Source organism: Cnephaeus nilssonii (assembly GCF_951640355.1).
Source record: "Cnephaeus nilssonii genome assembly, chromosome: 10".
In the NCBI taxonomy this organism is placed as follows: domain Eukaryota; kingdom Metazoa; phylum Chordata; class Mammalia; order Chiroptera; family Vespertilionidae; genus Cnephaeus; species Cnephaeus nilssonii.
Window position 1 is genome coordinate 4,030,664 of NC_137081.1, and position 14,223 is coordinate 4,044,886.

The 14,223-nt window shown below is 45.0% G+C and overlaps 1 protein-coding gene across 1 annotated transcript in view; it reads right to left on the minus strand.

Annotated features, from left to right (window-relative positions):
- TMEFF2 (transmembrane protein with EGF like and two follistatin like domains 2) overlaps positions 1 to 14,223 on the minus strand; it is a gene marked incomplete at its 5' end in the record, with an annotated part of 236,898 nt that overhangs the window by 48,000 nt on the left and 174,675 nt on the right. Inside the window, 2 exons of the mRNA XM_079783089.1 lie at positions 898 to 957; positions 1,897 to 2,045. Coding sequence (XP_079639215.1) covers positions 898 to 957; positions 1,897 to 2,045 — 209 coding nt within the window. The remainder of the gene's footprint in view (positions 1 to 897; positions 958 to 1,896; positions 2,046 to 14,223) is intronic.

Below are 14,223 nucleotides of genomic sequence, written 5' to 3' on the forward strand. Positions count from 1 at the left end.
TCTTTCACCAGTTCTTAATAATAGCCTTGTAAGGTATAATAAAGCTTTTGCAGATCATAAAAAAAGAAGCAATTCTTTTTTATTGAATATTAGCCATAAATCTAGTTATAAATTCTTAATAGCTAAGTGAAAAAACATTTTAAAAAATCCACATATTGTAATCAACTTCAATGATTCCATTTTTATATTTATCTTGAGTTCTGTATAAAATTCAAGGATCTGTTTAATCCCATTTGTATATCTATAAATTATTTTACAACCTAGGAAAATTATATTTGGTAGAAATAGTCCTTAAAATAATATCCTATAATTGCGAAATAAAATTTACATTTTTATATAAAATGCTTTGTAATTTTGCATTGTGTCAGAAGATGCATTTAACTTTCTAAGTAAATTAAAGAAATTTATTATTTTTAAAAACAAATTATACATACCTTTTTAACTTCCCTTCTGAATAGAGACAGCCTGCAATACTATTTATAGCTGTCCTTTATTTCCAGCTTTTTTAGAGCCTAGCAAACATTTTTATTGTTGACTTTTATGAAAATTCAAACTAGAACATTTGCATTCATTACAATATACTGCCAAAAATGGCATTAATTTCCACGGATACCCATTAATTTGATAAATGTTTTGTCATTTGTACCATTTGCACTGTCAAAACAAGTTAATTATATCTTACTGACATTTTTGACAATTGCTTTAACTCTGGCAAAAAAAAAAGGTCTTCTTTACTTCAAAAAATTCACTCTTGCCTACTGAAAGACTGAACAAAGCAGGAGAAGACCCAGCACATCAGAAGCATCGCACCATGAAACTCAGGACCAATGGTGAACAATGAATCCTCAGGACCATCTATAGCCGTGCTCACGTCTTGTCATAGAAAATCTTACGTACCTGCATAATCTGTTCTTGCATAATGTCCATCTTCAGATTTAGTAGTTGTAGTCGTGTTGTCTGTGTTAAAAAAGTTAACAATAAAGATTGGTTAACTATTTCTTAACATCTAACGTCAACTTTATATTACATCCCCCCCCCCCCAATAGCATTTTCATTGCAATTAAGGTATTTTTACAACTATACTTCTAAGCAACCATGATATAAAGACAGATTGACAATGTCAGTTTCAGTTTGAGAGCGAATAATAGAATGATACCAGTTTTCTAAACTTTAGGGCAAGGAGAAGGTTATCAATATAACTAAGATAAGTTGGGTAAAAAAAATAACAAGTCAAAAATCAACAAAATATTTCTGAACAAGAAACAAAATAGAACATTCTGCCTTAAAAGTGTACTTGAAATATTTCTATTAAATCCATATATGAGTGGTGTTATTTACTTTTAATTTCAAAGATTCTTTGCTAAAACGATTTTGACTTTCTTTTTGTCCTCCGCAGGGAGAATGTCTGTTACCTTCTGAAAACTGGCTCTTGTGTTTCTGTGTTTATGGCTTTGTGAAGGTAAGTCTCGTTAGACAGAAAAAGATATGGGCCGCTGTCCATAGCCCTTAAGCTTATAATCAACACAAATACCACAGTCGACTCTACTAGCCATTACACACCAGAACTGCCTTTTGGAATGAAACAGCTGCCTAATAAGCTGTCTTCACTTTCATTTCTACACAAAGACTAAAACATCCTTTGAAATGAAGTTTTAAAAATACTTTTATTGATTTCAGAGAGGAAGGGAGAGGGAGAGAGAGATTGAAACATCAATGATGAGAGAGAATCATTGATCGGCTGCCTCCTGCACGCCCCCTACTGGGGATGGAGCCCATATGGGGCATGTGCCCTTGACTGGGAATCAAACCCGGGGCCCTTCAGCCCAAAGGCCGACGCTCTACCCACTGAGTCACACCAGCCAGGGCCTTTGAGATGAATTTTAGGATGAACATTACCTTGACATCGACCCAGAGACAGGACTTCGATTTTCTCCTGTTTCTGACACGACGCCTCCTTGATCTGACAGGCGTTATCATAGGACTTCCCGTCGGAGGCGCAGAGGGGATTGAAGTTGGTTTGAGAACAGTCGATGTTGCACACACACCTAAGGGGAGAGAGAGCAAAGCACGTCACGTCAATGGGGACACTACCACGTTAGAAGCAGAACACCCCGTGGAAGCATGGCGAGGCCGGCAAACAGCAAGTTGGCAAAACGGAAGGGTTTCCTTCCAGGGAAGTTCCTCGCGATTCCACCTGATACAACAAGAGAACTAATCACAACGATTTCGAACGACGGAGCCGCGGGTGACGGATACACAGGGAAAACTCAGAGAGGGACCGCCAGGGGGTCCCGGCCGCGGGGACTTCGCAAGCCTGCTCATGACCTTGACGCTGAGCCCGCAGGAGCCACACCGCTGAGCAGCCCGGCCGCTGCTGTGCGCTCCTTCAGCGCACCCCCTGTGCCGGTCCGTCCTCGGGGTGCCGGACGGGGAGAGCCGGAGGGAAAGGGTGCCGGCGAGATTTAACCGGCAGCCAACAAGGAGACCATGGAATGCAACCCGAAGTCCATTTCCTCGGCACGCACGCGATGCGCGTCCAATGTGCTAACCCGGAATCCTCCCTGATCCTTAACATTTCGGGGGGCCCCAGGCCCTGGAGAATCGAACGAAAGGTGTGGGTCTCTCCTCAGAAATACCCACGGACAACTCTGCATAGTATGTCGGGGTTCCATGAGCCCCTTGAGGCCTACCCCATGGCCCCTTCCCCAGATCCCCTGCTCTTTTCCTAGTTCACTTGTACATAGTCAGCTGATTATCACTCGTGATTTTAGTACGTTTCTTAGGATGAATACAAATGTGGCGAAAGAATGAGATTTAGGCCACCTGAATTAGAAGAATTTTTTTAAAGCAAAATTCTATTGATTTTTTTCCCATGTTCTTGTAATGCTCTGTATTTTACAATGTACTTTGTTACTCAGAACATTGGGTTGTTTCTGGCCTTCAAATATTTACTCCCTTAGAATATGAACTCATCTTTCACATTTTTACTAGGAGTCATATTATATTCCTAAACAGACTGTGCGCTCCTCAAAGAGGCGGAGCGCACCTTTTCCCTCTGTGTCTCCTCCTCAGAGCGGCACAGACTGTGCTGATGAAAGCACACAGCGCGCTACCTGCCGGGCTCCTCGCGTGCCTGGCGTTATTTCATCAACACAACAGCCTTTTACGGACCAGTGGCATTACATGAGGTCAGAGAGCCAGTGAATCGTGGAGCGAGGACCCTCTCCGGATGTGTTAAAGTAAAACCCAGCCCTTTCCTCTTGCCATGGAGTGTGCGTTAGAATTTTCCAGAAAACTTTAAAATATACGGATTCATAGGCAAGCTTCAGGGGTGCGGCCTAGAATTCTGCCTTCTCAGGCGGTCGCCCTGGCAGGGGTCTCACCTCCTGGGAATGGGGGCTGGATCGGATCGGTTTGTTGATGGAGTGGGAGGGCTGTCTCACACCAGTGTTTGTCTCAGAGGGTCGTCCTGCAGACCATCGTATGGGAATGATCTAGCCCTCTGCTAAAGAGGCCGGCGGGAAAGGCACGCAGGCACTTCACTCTTCGGGGGCAAGAGACCTGCTTCAGGAACTCTGGCTGTTTAGACTCTGTTTAGGGCCGGCGAGCTCGGATAGAGGTGACCGTCTCTACATGCTCGTCACTGAGGAGTGGCTTCCTGCTTTAGCCGTGACGGTGCCATGTGGCCACAGCTATGGGATCACGCCGTTGCTTGAAATGGGATCAAGAATTTGTAAAGAGTCTGGAATTTGTAGAAATCCATGTTCACGTGTGTGTTTGCATGAGGGAAGATGTGTGTGTGTGTGTGTGTGTGTGTGTGTGTGTGTGTGTAAATGGGCTCCGTGGTGGCATTCACTGCATTGCTAATGGTTCTATTTGCTAGTTTATATCTTGACTTTTCTACAACCTTCTCACCAACAGTATGTCTTTTTCATGTCGATTTCCTGGTACCCAGTACAGCGCGTCTGAGCGGGTTTTCAATAAACGCTTGTCGACTTAATTCCCTAGTTCAGAATGGCAGGGGGGCTGGTGGAGTTAAAGGAACGGTCCTTGTTGTAGACATTCCCACACCAGAGAGAGGCGGTCACACGCTCACACACCCTCCCTAACTCTGCGCTGCGTGGCTCGCGGCCTCCCTGGGGAAGGAGAGGCGGCCCCGGGGACTCAGGCCCTTCCTCCTTGGCTGTGGCCGCACAGAGGAAGCAGCACTGGCCCTCGGTGGCTCACTGGCATTGAACTCCAACTGTGAAAAGATGGGTTTGCCGGGCTATTATTTATATTTTGTGGTGCAGACTTGGGGAGCCAATATAATTTAAACTTGGCAGTGACTTGGTTTATTGCTACCTCAAACCACTAAAAAGTATAAGGCTCTGATAAAAAAGTGACAGAATTATCATACAGCGTGATGGTGACACGGCAGGTCACCCTGGATTAATTGGTGTAATTTTCATAATTATGCAAATTAATCCAGGGTTTGTGTTGTTGTTTTTTTTCTTTTCCTACAGAAATGAAAGGCAGACATTTTTAAAAACAGAAACGTTCCCTTCTTCACTGCCTTTGGCAAATAATTGCATTATTATTCATTCTGAGAGGAGTCACTAGTTAATTACAGCGTGTCACAAGTATTTATGTGAGCCAGGGATTTGTTAGGCTTTGGACTGCCTGGTGGCGTTAGGGATTTTTTGGGGGCGCTTTTTCTTCTTTTTTTCAACCTATCTCAGTCTTTTGACATTTTGGCACTGCGGTTACATAGATTTCTTGTCTTCTAGGCTATGGAGAAAGAGAATAAGTCTCACTTGAAAATAATCATTTTAGGGGTCTCTCTGTGGAAATAGAGCCCTTTAAGATCCCTCAAAGAAAATTAACATTGACTGAAAACCTTTGCTGTCTGAATCGTAAGAAAGAAAAGAAACATGCAATCATTTTAAAAGATCACCTGATGGAGTGAAAAGTCTAAATTATAGGAAGCGGAAGGTGGTGTCTAAGACAACTTACAGACATTTATAATTACCTCATGAATATGTGGGCAGGGGGCTTGACTTAACTGAGTGCCTGCCTGGCTTAAATGGCTCTTTCAAGGATGTTCTGCAGTGAGTTAAGCTAGCTTTTCCCGAGTATTTAGGAATGGCTCGTCCCTGGCCGAGTCTGTGTAAGGCTGCTAACGCCGCCAGCAGTAAATCACCTGCTCACATGTCTGGTTTGTGGTTCCCTCTCATGTCACTAGATGTTCCCTTTATCGGGCAGGCCTGTCACTCATTCCTCTCCCAAGCTTCTTGACCGGTGTCCACTCTGCATTTCGGCCACACAGCCCGGGCCCTGGGCGGGATGTTTCCCTGGAGCCTGTCCCTGGGGAAGCAGCAGACCCGCTCTGGCGGCCGGTCAGTGAGGTCAGGGCTGCTGTCTGAGTCCTCCAGCAGACCTGTAATGGAGAGCTGCCTCCCATTAATAACAGCAAAAACAGGGCACCTTTCACTCAAGACTCTTGTGATAATTTCAGCCCATTTACTCATTAACTCTCACACCACTCCTGTTGATGGAACTTGATTACGGCATTTTATCTGTAAAGGGACGGCCACTCAGGATTAACTGTGACTGGTGAGGGGAAAATGAGATCTGAAAACTTAAATCCCCTATGCAAAGCGTGTGAAAGCACTGACTGAGAGGTAGACTAGTAAGTTTCCCGGGTTGTTACTCGGGACATTTGTGAGTTTGGGTATACACACTGGAGAAGGGCAACCCTTTTACTAGCAGCTTTGAAACCTAGGAAGAACAATGCCCTTCTCCAGACATGTGACCCAAGACCGCAGTGAGCTTTTCCAAGGGGGACCGGGCTTACAAGTACCTTGGACATGGAAAACGTTTAGCTGCCATTAATATCTCTCTCTCTATAAGGAGGAAAAGCATGGCAGTTGGCCTACTAAATGGGAAGTTCTCGGGAATGTTGGGGCAAAGCCCAGGACAACAAATAGCTACTCACTGGGTATCTACAGGAAGGAAAACAGAGTTGAGAACCCCTTCTCCTGGGGGAGGGAGAGACACGCAGAACTTCCAAAACCAGAATCACATACTGAACAGGGAGAACCATGCCTGGGGAAGATACTGCCGGTCATATCCTATATAATAAAAGCCTAATAGGCAAACAGACCAAACTGCAGAATGACTGCTTGGCGGGGAGTGGGGCTGGCGAGCGGGTGACGCCAGACCAGCCAAGGCTGGTGCCAGCGGGCAGAGAGAGGGGACAGCGACTGGTGGTAACCGGTGGTGGTGGAGGGGCGATCGATGGGCGGGGCTGGCCACTCGCCAGCCTGCGCTGTCCCCCTGATCGCCCGGCTGGTCACCTCCTACAGAGGGAGGCCAGACTGCAGCTTAGGCCCACTCCTCACGGGGAACGGTCCTAAGCCATCAGTCAGACATCCCCCAAGGGCTCCTGGTCTGTGAGAAGGTGTGGGCCAGGCTGAGGGACTCCTCCCCCTCCCCCCCGCCCAGTGCATGAATATTTATGAATATTCATGTACCAGGCCTCTAGTATTAAAATAATGTCTAACACAATGACACAGGTAGATGGGGATGTGACTAGAGCTTGGAATTTGGTATCAGACCTGTGTGTAATTGAGGCTTGATCATATACTGGCTGTATGGCCTTGGACTAGGTACTTAACTTCCCCAAGCCCATGGAAACAGAGAGACTAACTCAAGGTTATAGGGATGCAATGAAATAACGCACACAGATTGCTTAACAAAGTCTCTGAGAAGTTGTAATTACCCAATAAATATTGATCATTAATAACGTTTGATTCAGTGGTTTCCAATCCCGGATGCAGATCCAGCCTCTGTGGAGTATTTCACCCTGGGCCCACGCTCTCGCTGAGGAGCGCTAGGTGAGGCCCAGGTGAGTGCAGCTGTCAATCATGCCCCCGGTGATGCTGGTGTGCAGCTACTAATTACAGCGAATGCGTTCTCTCCCTCTAAGTCCCAGAGACTTCCCACACTCATTGTGGGTAAGATTTACCATGAGAGAGTGCGATGCAATAGTTCTGGGGCAGGACTTAGAAATCAGCATTTTACACGAGTCCCTTAGCGCTTTCCGAGGCGGATGACTTGCATAGTCTACGGAGAGACCTCAGCTAGTCTGGCTGCCGCCGCACCCCTTTCCCTCTCCCCTTCATTCCACTATAAGGAGCTTCACATTCTTACTTAATGTACACGCTTCAGTGACATGCACTGAAATGCCTTCCTCCACATGGGACCTGTGTGGCGATGGGGACCGGTCATTAAATGCACGGACTCGCAAACATCAGGGGCAGAGCAGCTGGCAGAACCGACTCACCAAGCGAAACCAAGAGCGAGGGGAGAGAAAGGAGACGAAGCGCTGGAGGGCTCCTCGGTGCCAGGCACGTAGCTCCCCTGCAAGACTCTCAGGCTCATGCTCACAAGGCGGGGGGGAGGTGGAGACGGAACTACCTCAAAGGATGGGGAGGCCTGAACAGAATCATGGTGAAGTGAGCGACAGGGGAGATGTGGGGAGGCAGACAGGGCACCCGGTGCTGGGGGACCGCGAATAGATTGATCTGATTGGAACCAGCTCTTCCATCACAAGTGCGGCGGCCTACAACCCTCCAGGTTGCAAAGGGCCTCGATGCCCGTCCAAGGAGTGGCCTTTGCCTTCTAGTCCAGTGGTCGGCAAACTCATTAGTCAACAGAGCCAAATATCAACAGTACAACGATGGAAATTTCTTTTGAGAGCCAAAAACCGACTTCTGCGCATGGGCCACGAAGTTTCCATCGCACTGTATGTGTGCGCCCGCAAGTGGTATTCTGTGGAAGAGCCACACTCAAGGGGCCAAAGAGCCGCAGTTTGCCGACCACTGCTCCAGGCAGTGGGGAGTCCCGAGAGCTCTCTGAGCACGGGGTGATGAGCGGGTCACGTGATGGAAGGGGTGCTGTAGGAAGATGAAGCCGGCGGTGGGGTGAGGGCAGAGGGACCAGTCTCCAGGCCGTTGCCATCAGCAGGGGCCCCCAGCACAGCCCGGAGGGAGGTCACGGAAGAAGGAAAAGGAGCATGAGCAGGGCTGAGGGACCCGATGGGAAGGCCCAGCACAGCCAGCAGCTGAGGAAAACACGTCCCACCGCGCTTCCCGCTCTGCCCTTCCTGCCCTGCTGTGTGCCCAGGCGGAGAATGAGGGGGAGCGTGGGCTCAGGGGGCAATGGTTCCTTTCTCTGCTGCTGAGAGGGGGCGATCGGGCTCCACGCCGACCATGGCAGTGCCTTCGCTGCAGGTGACAGAGGGCTGCTCCCTGTACCAGCGCCGGCCGGCCCGACCCCAGGACTGACCCCAGACGCCGGGCAGCAGCTACTTCTGATGCCAGGGCCTCTCAGTGTCCCGATCCAGAAGCAGAATCTGCCTCCTGCACCACAGCTGCATTTTCCCGGATTTCTTTTCCTTTTTGAAGCAGCTGCATTTACATCCTCAGATAATCAAAGTCAACAATTCTTCTTCCTCATACGCATTGTTTAAAGCAGCCTGAAGCAACAACCCCTCCTTAGCATCACGTGTAGGCTCTTGCTCACTGGGCTGGAAAACACGTCCAATAACCAAGGGGGACTCTGTGATCACTAACGGGAGGCCGCTCTGTCTAGATGGGCCTTAATACACCCCCAAGTCAGAAAGCATGGAAGCCCCATTAATAGCTGGATGGAAAAACAATATGATGAAATGGGGGGGGGGGGGCACATTCAATAGACTCCATCCTCACTCTCTTCTCTGGTCACGTGCTCTCCTTTGGGCCCGGCTGTGGGTCTGCCACACCCAGCGGGGCGCCCTCATGTTCACATTTTACCAGCTGACCCTCTGGCATGCTTTCCTTTGACAAAGATCTTTCAGGAGTAAGTGTGTCTGAGCAGCACTGCAGTCTAGGTCTTCCACAAAGCTGCAATTTAACATCACACCCTTGGATTTTATCCACGAGACATAGGGAACGGTAGATGAAAAACAGCTCTGCATTGAGGAAAAATGGCTATTTTGAAAATATTGCCCAGTCCACTGTATAGATCATTTTGATTTGCTTAACTTTTATTCGTTTTTTCTATAAGGATATTCATGATCATTCTTTTCAGGGGAAAAAGGTGGTCTTACTTGATGATCTGGCTTACCTCCTTTGGTTAGATAATGTGAGCTTCAGACCTGACATGTTGTCCTTTATGCCTTGGCTCTCAGGGAGCCTGGAGCTCAGCAGTGAGTGTGTGTGTGTGTGTGTGTGTGTGTGTGTGTGTGTGTGAGGGGTGTGTGTGAATGAATGATGGGTGGCACATGCGAACAACACAATACCTGTCCAACAAGCTTCAATCCATTTATTTCTTTTAGGATATAAAGGTAGGAAAATAAGATGATGTTTGTATACTTATAACATTTCCTTATGGAATTAATTCTGTGTTTTTGTGACATGCTTTTTCCAGACTGATAACAACACAAGTTTATGCTGTTATAGTTAATCATAAAAATAAGGCACTGACTCAATTATTCTGGCAGGAACTAATTCTATTCAATTAAAAGTTAGACCAAATGATTTCCCTTTATGATTACACCATCCTTTCTTTTTTACTAATTTAAAATGGCATTAAAATAAAATTTAATACATACTGTAACATGTTATCATAAATTTCATTATTGGAATAATGGCAAAAATTATAATAAAAATATTTGTAGCGATTCCGTATCCTAACCTTGGAAAGAAAAGATGGGGAACGTGATTAATAAAGGAGGATGCCTTAAGTTTATCTGTAATGTTATCTTTTATGTTTTTCTTAATGTTATTTATGTTAAGAAAAGATCAAAAGAAAATATGATAAAATGTTCACTTATTAAAACTAGGTGGTGGATGCACAAGTGTTATATCATCTTTGATAAATTCAAAATATAATTAAAAATAAAAATATTAGATTTGAGTCCGGCCGGTGTGGCTCAGTGGTTGAGCATCAACCCATGAACCAGGAGGTGACACTGGATTTCCCCGTCAGGGCACATGCCCAGGTTGGGGCTCGATGATGCTTCAATGATGTTTCTCTCTCACTGATGTTTCTATCCCTCTCCCTTCCTCTCTCTAAAATCAATAAAAACATTTAAAAAATACATTAGGTTTGACAATTTGCTTAAAATGATCACATTACCAACCTTGGTAAATTTATTTTACATCGATTTAGATCTGGATAATTTATACCTAAATTATTTAACCCATTTGAAAAAACAACAACATATGTACATGAAAAAATTCCAGTGGAATAGAATGTTCCTTGTAAACAACGAAGATTGAACTTCTGTCTGTATGAACATGACTTTCAAGCAGAGCCTTCACGTGAAGGAGCGTCCCCGTCTCTCTCCCCCTCTTCTGTGTCAGCCACGGGAAAGCTGACCTCGCAGACACGAGGTGGCCTTCGGGGTGGCCCCGCAGCGCCCACGGCGGGGGCTGGCTGCGCCCAAACAGGGCTGTGTGCAGCGTGTGGGCCAGAACAGTCGTGAGCTGCTCCACGCCCTGGGAGGAAGGCCTTTAGGTAGAAATGTTGGGAAATTTTGCCCTGAAATAAGAATTATTCAGAACATTCTAAAAAATATTAAGCTTTGAAAGGGAGCCATGAGCTCCCCATAATGCCTTCTTGCTAACGGTGTTGGGAGGGCGGCAGCTCTTCCTGACAGACACCCCCTTTTTCACTCCTAAGCACATGCATTTTCATTCATCATTTTAGTCCAAACCCGTAAGCACCAAATACCTACGAGGTGCCAGGTATGTGACCTCAGCCTCAGGCCCACGGAGCCCCACAGCAGCGATCACAGCGGAAGAGACACACAAGCATCAGTGACAGGTGGTCAGTCGGGCTCTGTTGGCACGACACTGTGTTTTGTGAGCAATTAGGGCCTCACCCCATTATCTGTCCCTAATAAATGCTCAGAGTGAGTGACAGTGGCTTCTACCTGCAGGTTCTGGCAAGGATTCAGACTTCTCTCCTGCATGTTCCTTTAAGAAATACATGATAACTCGAAACTCTCATCTTGCATTTCTGTGAGAAATGGCATCATATGGGGACAAAGAGTCACAGAGGCTTCTGGAAGTCAGGCCCGGCCAGTGAAGAACCCAGTGCTGGAGGCAGGGCTCCGGGACCTGGGCGGGCGCTGCCTCTCCAGCCGCTGGAAGGACCAGCTGGCCCAGGACCATGTCCAGGGCGGTCAGCGCTAAAGCGCCCACATTGGTTTCCTGGGCTCATGCTGCCAGTCACTTCCATTTACCCGCTCATCCTGTCTCCTACCACCCCCTCAGCCTCTGCGCTTCTCCTCTGTCTCTGCCTAAATGAGTGCGGCAACCTGCCCCCACTCCCTGACCCCTTGGCACCGTGCTTGCACACGAGACACTCTGCATATCGTGGTCAATGAGTGGAAGGATGAATGAGCATTGTGCCTGATTTTTCAACATTCCCTCCTGGCCTCCGTCAGTGACGTCCTCATTGAGTCCCACCTACCCGGGCTCCACTCCTGCTCCTTGTCATGAGAATGCTTCCTTCCTGGGGCTGATGGCGCGCCCTCTACTTCTCCTGGGGAGCTTGCATTCTCATCGTCTGTAGCCATACTCATGTGCTTTCTGTTCGGTCCCGTGTCATCTGAGTCCAGAGTTTAGTGGGAAGGACATGGGCCTGTAGGTCTTGTAATTAGGGCCTCAGCCCATTATCTGTCCCTAATAAATGCTCACTGAGTGAGTGACAGACCTGAGTTAGAATCCCAATTCTTCAAGTTAGTTGACGCATGTCTAAAATGTAGAAAGTAACTCCTCGCTCATACTAACCCCACCTCAAAAGGTCATCTGAGGGTGTGAGTGGAGACCAAATGGAAACCACCTTGGGTGATATTAGGTGCACAGGTTCTGTTGTCTCCCTGGCTCCTGGAGCTTGGTCTTCATCTTGTATTAAATTGGTCTAGTCCATTCCAGGTTGAACATAACTACAGCACCTTCCCACCTTCACCTAACTCATCAACTGCAAATAAGCTTTGACTCAATGCAGACAAAAGAACTATTTGGCATGCATATTTACCTAAAATCTATAAATTGAGTTTTTTCTTCCATGTTTGGAAGTACGAGAAGCCTACTGTCTCTTTCAATTTTTTTTTTTTTAAAGAAAGAAAGAAACTGGTAACAGATAACATCTCCAGTGTATTCTATTTTAAAGATGAGATATTTGGCTCTGTCCTATACATTTTACTCTTTTTTTTTAATTCTATGTATGGTAACTTTCAAAATATAAAAACTACTTGTTATTTATCAGGTTTTCCAAAAATATTACAAATTCTTGCAAAACCTGAGAATATCACTGTACTGAAGAATGCTAAAAATGAGTTTTTTCACTCCGACATTTTCCCCAGCCCTTGTTATCTGTGTCCTTCATTTCTCCCCTTCCTTCCTTCCTTCCTTCCTTCCTTCCTTCCTTCCTTCCTTCCTTCCTTCCTTCCTTCCTTCCTTCCTCCCTCCCTCCCTCCCTCCCTCCCTCCCTCCCTCCCTCCCTCCCTTTCTTCCTTCCTTCATCCCCTGCCTTCTATCTATTTATTTAAGTCAACATACAATTTAACTACATATGAAGAAAAATTCCCTGCTGCTCATGGTGCTTACCATCTAGCACACACACTTATCATCTAGAACATGGAAAGGGTCAACATTCTTGATAATGTGGAAAAACACTTTTTAATATATATTGTCTATAAAGATGATATAAATGTATTTATATGCAGAGACAATATAAATAAAACGAGAGACAAATCTACTTGTACTTTCGAACATAGTAGAAACAAACTAAATTTATAGATTTTAGATAAATGTCCACAGCAACATGCATAAAGTCATTTTGGATTATTTTTGCTCTCATTTAATTTTTCATGCTAGAGTTATTTGTTAATGGCGCTATTCTTTTTATTTTAATGAAAATACCTGCATTCCTTTTCTTAAGTGTGGCTGTGCAAAATGGTCCCGCTCTTGGCTTCATCTCAGAAGTCTTTTTAAGATGCACGGCCAAACGCATGTCAAGACTTTTTCTTTTAGGCATAGTAGGTGACTGTTACAGGAACACAATATGCTTTTTAAAAGAGTGTTTTGAATTTTAAGAGGAAAAAAGCCAAGACACTATTGGCTATAACGAACACTAGAGTTATCAGAAATTATAAACTGAAATTTGGCAATATTTTCATGGTTTTAACTTTGATGTGACTATATATTTTAACTATTTGCCTGCCATAAGCATCTACAGACCAACTTTAAAGTCATTTTTTTGTGAGAATTTTCAACTGAAAATATTCAAGAACACCCAAATTGTGAGTAATACATTTATTTTTTTAATATTCATTGCAAATTGATTTTTTAAATTAAATTCAAAATATCGTGGCATGCGGGGATGGTTTCCATTTTGGACGTATGGCAGTTAACTGGTTAAATGGTACATCTTAGGAATTTGATTTATCTTTACCAATGCTATTTACCCACTTCACAAATTGCCAGTCTTCTATCTTAAGCAAGCTAAATTATAATTTCTTTGAATTCAAAACAATATTTCTTATCATTATCTTTCAGTGTTTTTTCAAAATAAGTACCTTTAAGTGCCACACTATAAAAGTGGGCATATAAAAATAAATAAATTCTGCTCAAGTAAGTCAGCCTATAGTTGATTACAGTATAAAATCCTTGGGTGAACACTTTCATTTGTGAATAGGGGTATCCTACACCTTTCTCATTCCTAACTGGTCTTCCATGATTTGACAGTTGTCAGGCAGGCGGGTTTTGGGCTTGCTGAGATCATTACAGACACATGTCAAGGCACCAATGGGAGCAATGCCAAGAATCCGTGCAGCATGCTCTCATCACTCATCCAGATGTGGTACCAGGCAGGGGCCTCTTCAACATCCGCTGCAGTGTAAGCTCACATTTTCCCTCATAAAATGCCAGTCCTCAATACATGCCTGGTCTGTTCTCTAATGGGTGATTTTTCGAATATGAAAAAAGTTACTCTTTAGATGTAAAGTTCTAACAAAAAATAACATGATGTAATTACAAATATATTGTGATCTAGAAAGATTTGGGATGACTTTAGCTTTTTATTCATACTCAGATGGGAGAGTATTTTGGATTATAAGAGCTTGAAAATACTGTACTGAGAAAAAATTGGAATGACAAGATATAGAAAAATTAGTAAAAGTGTAAT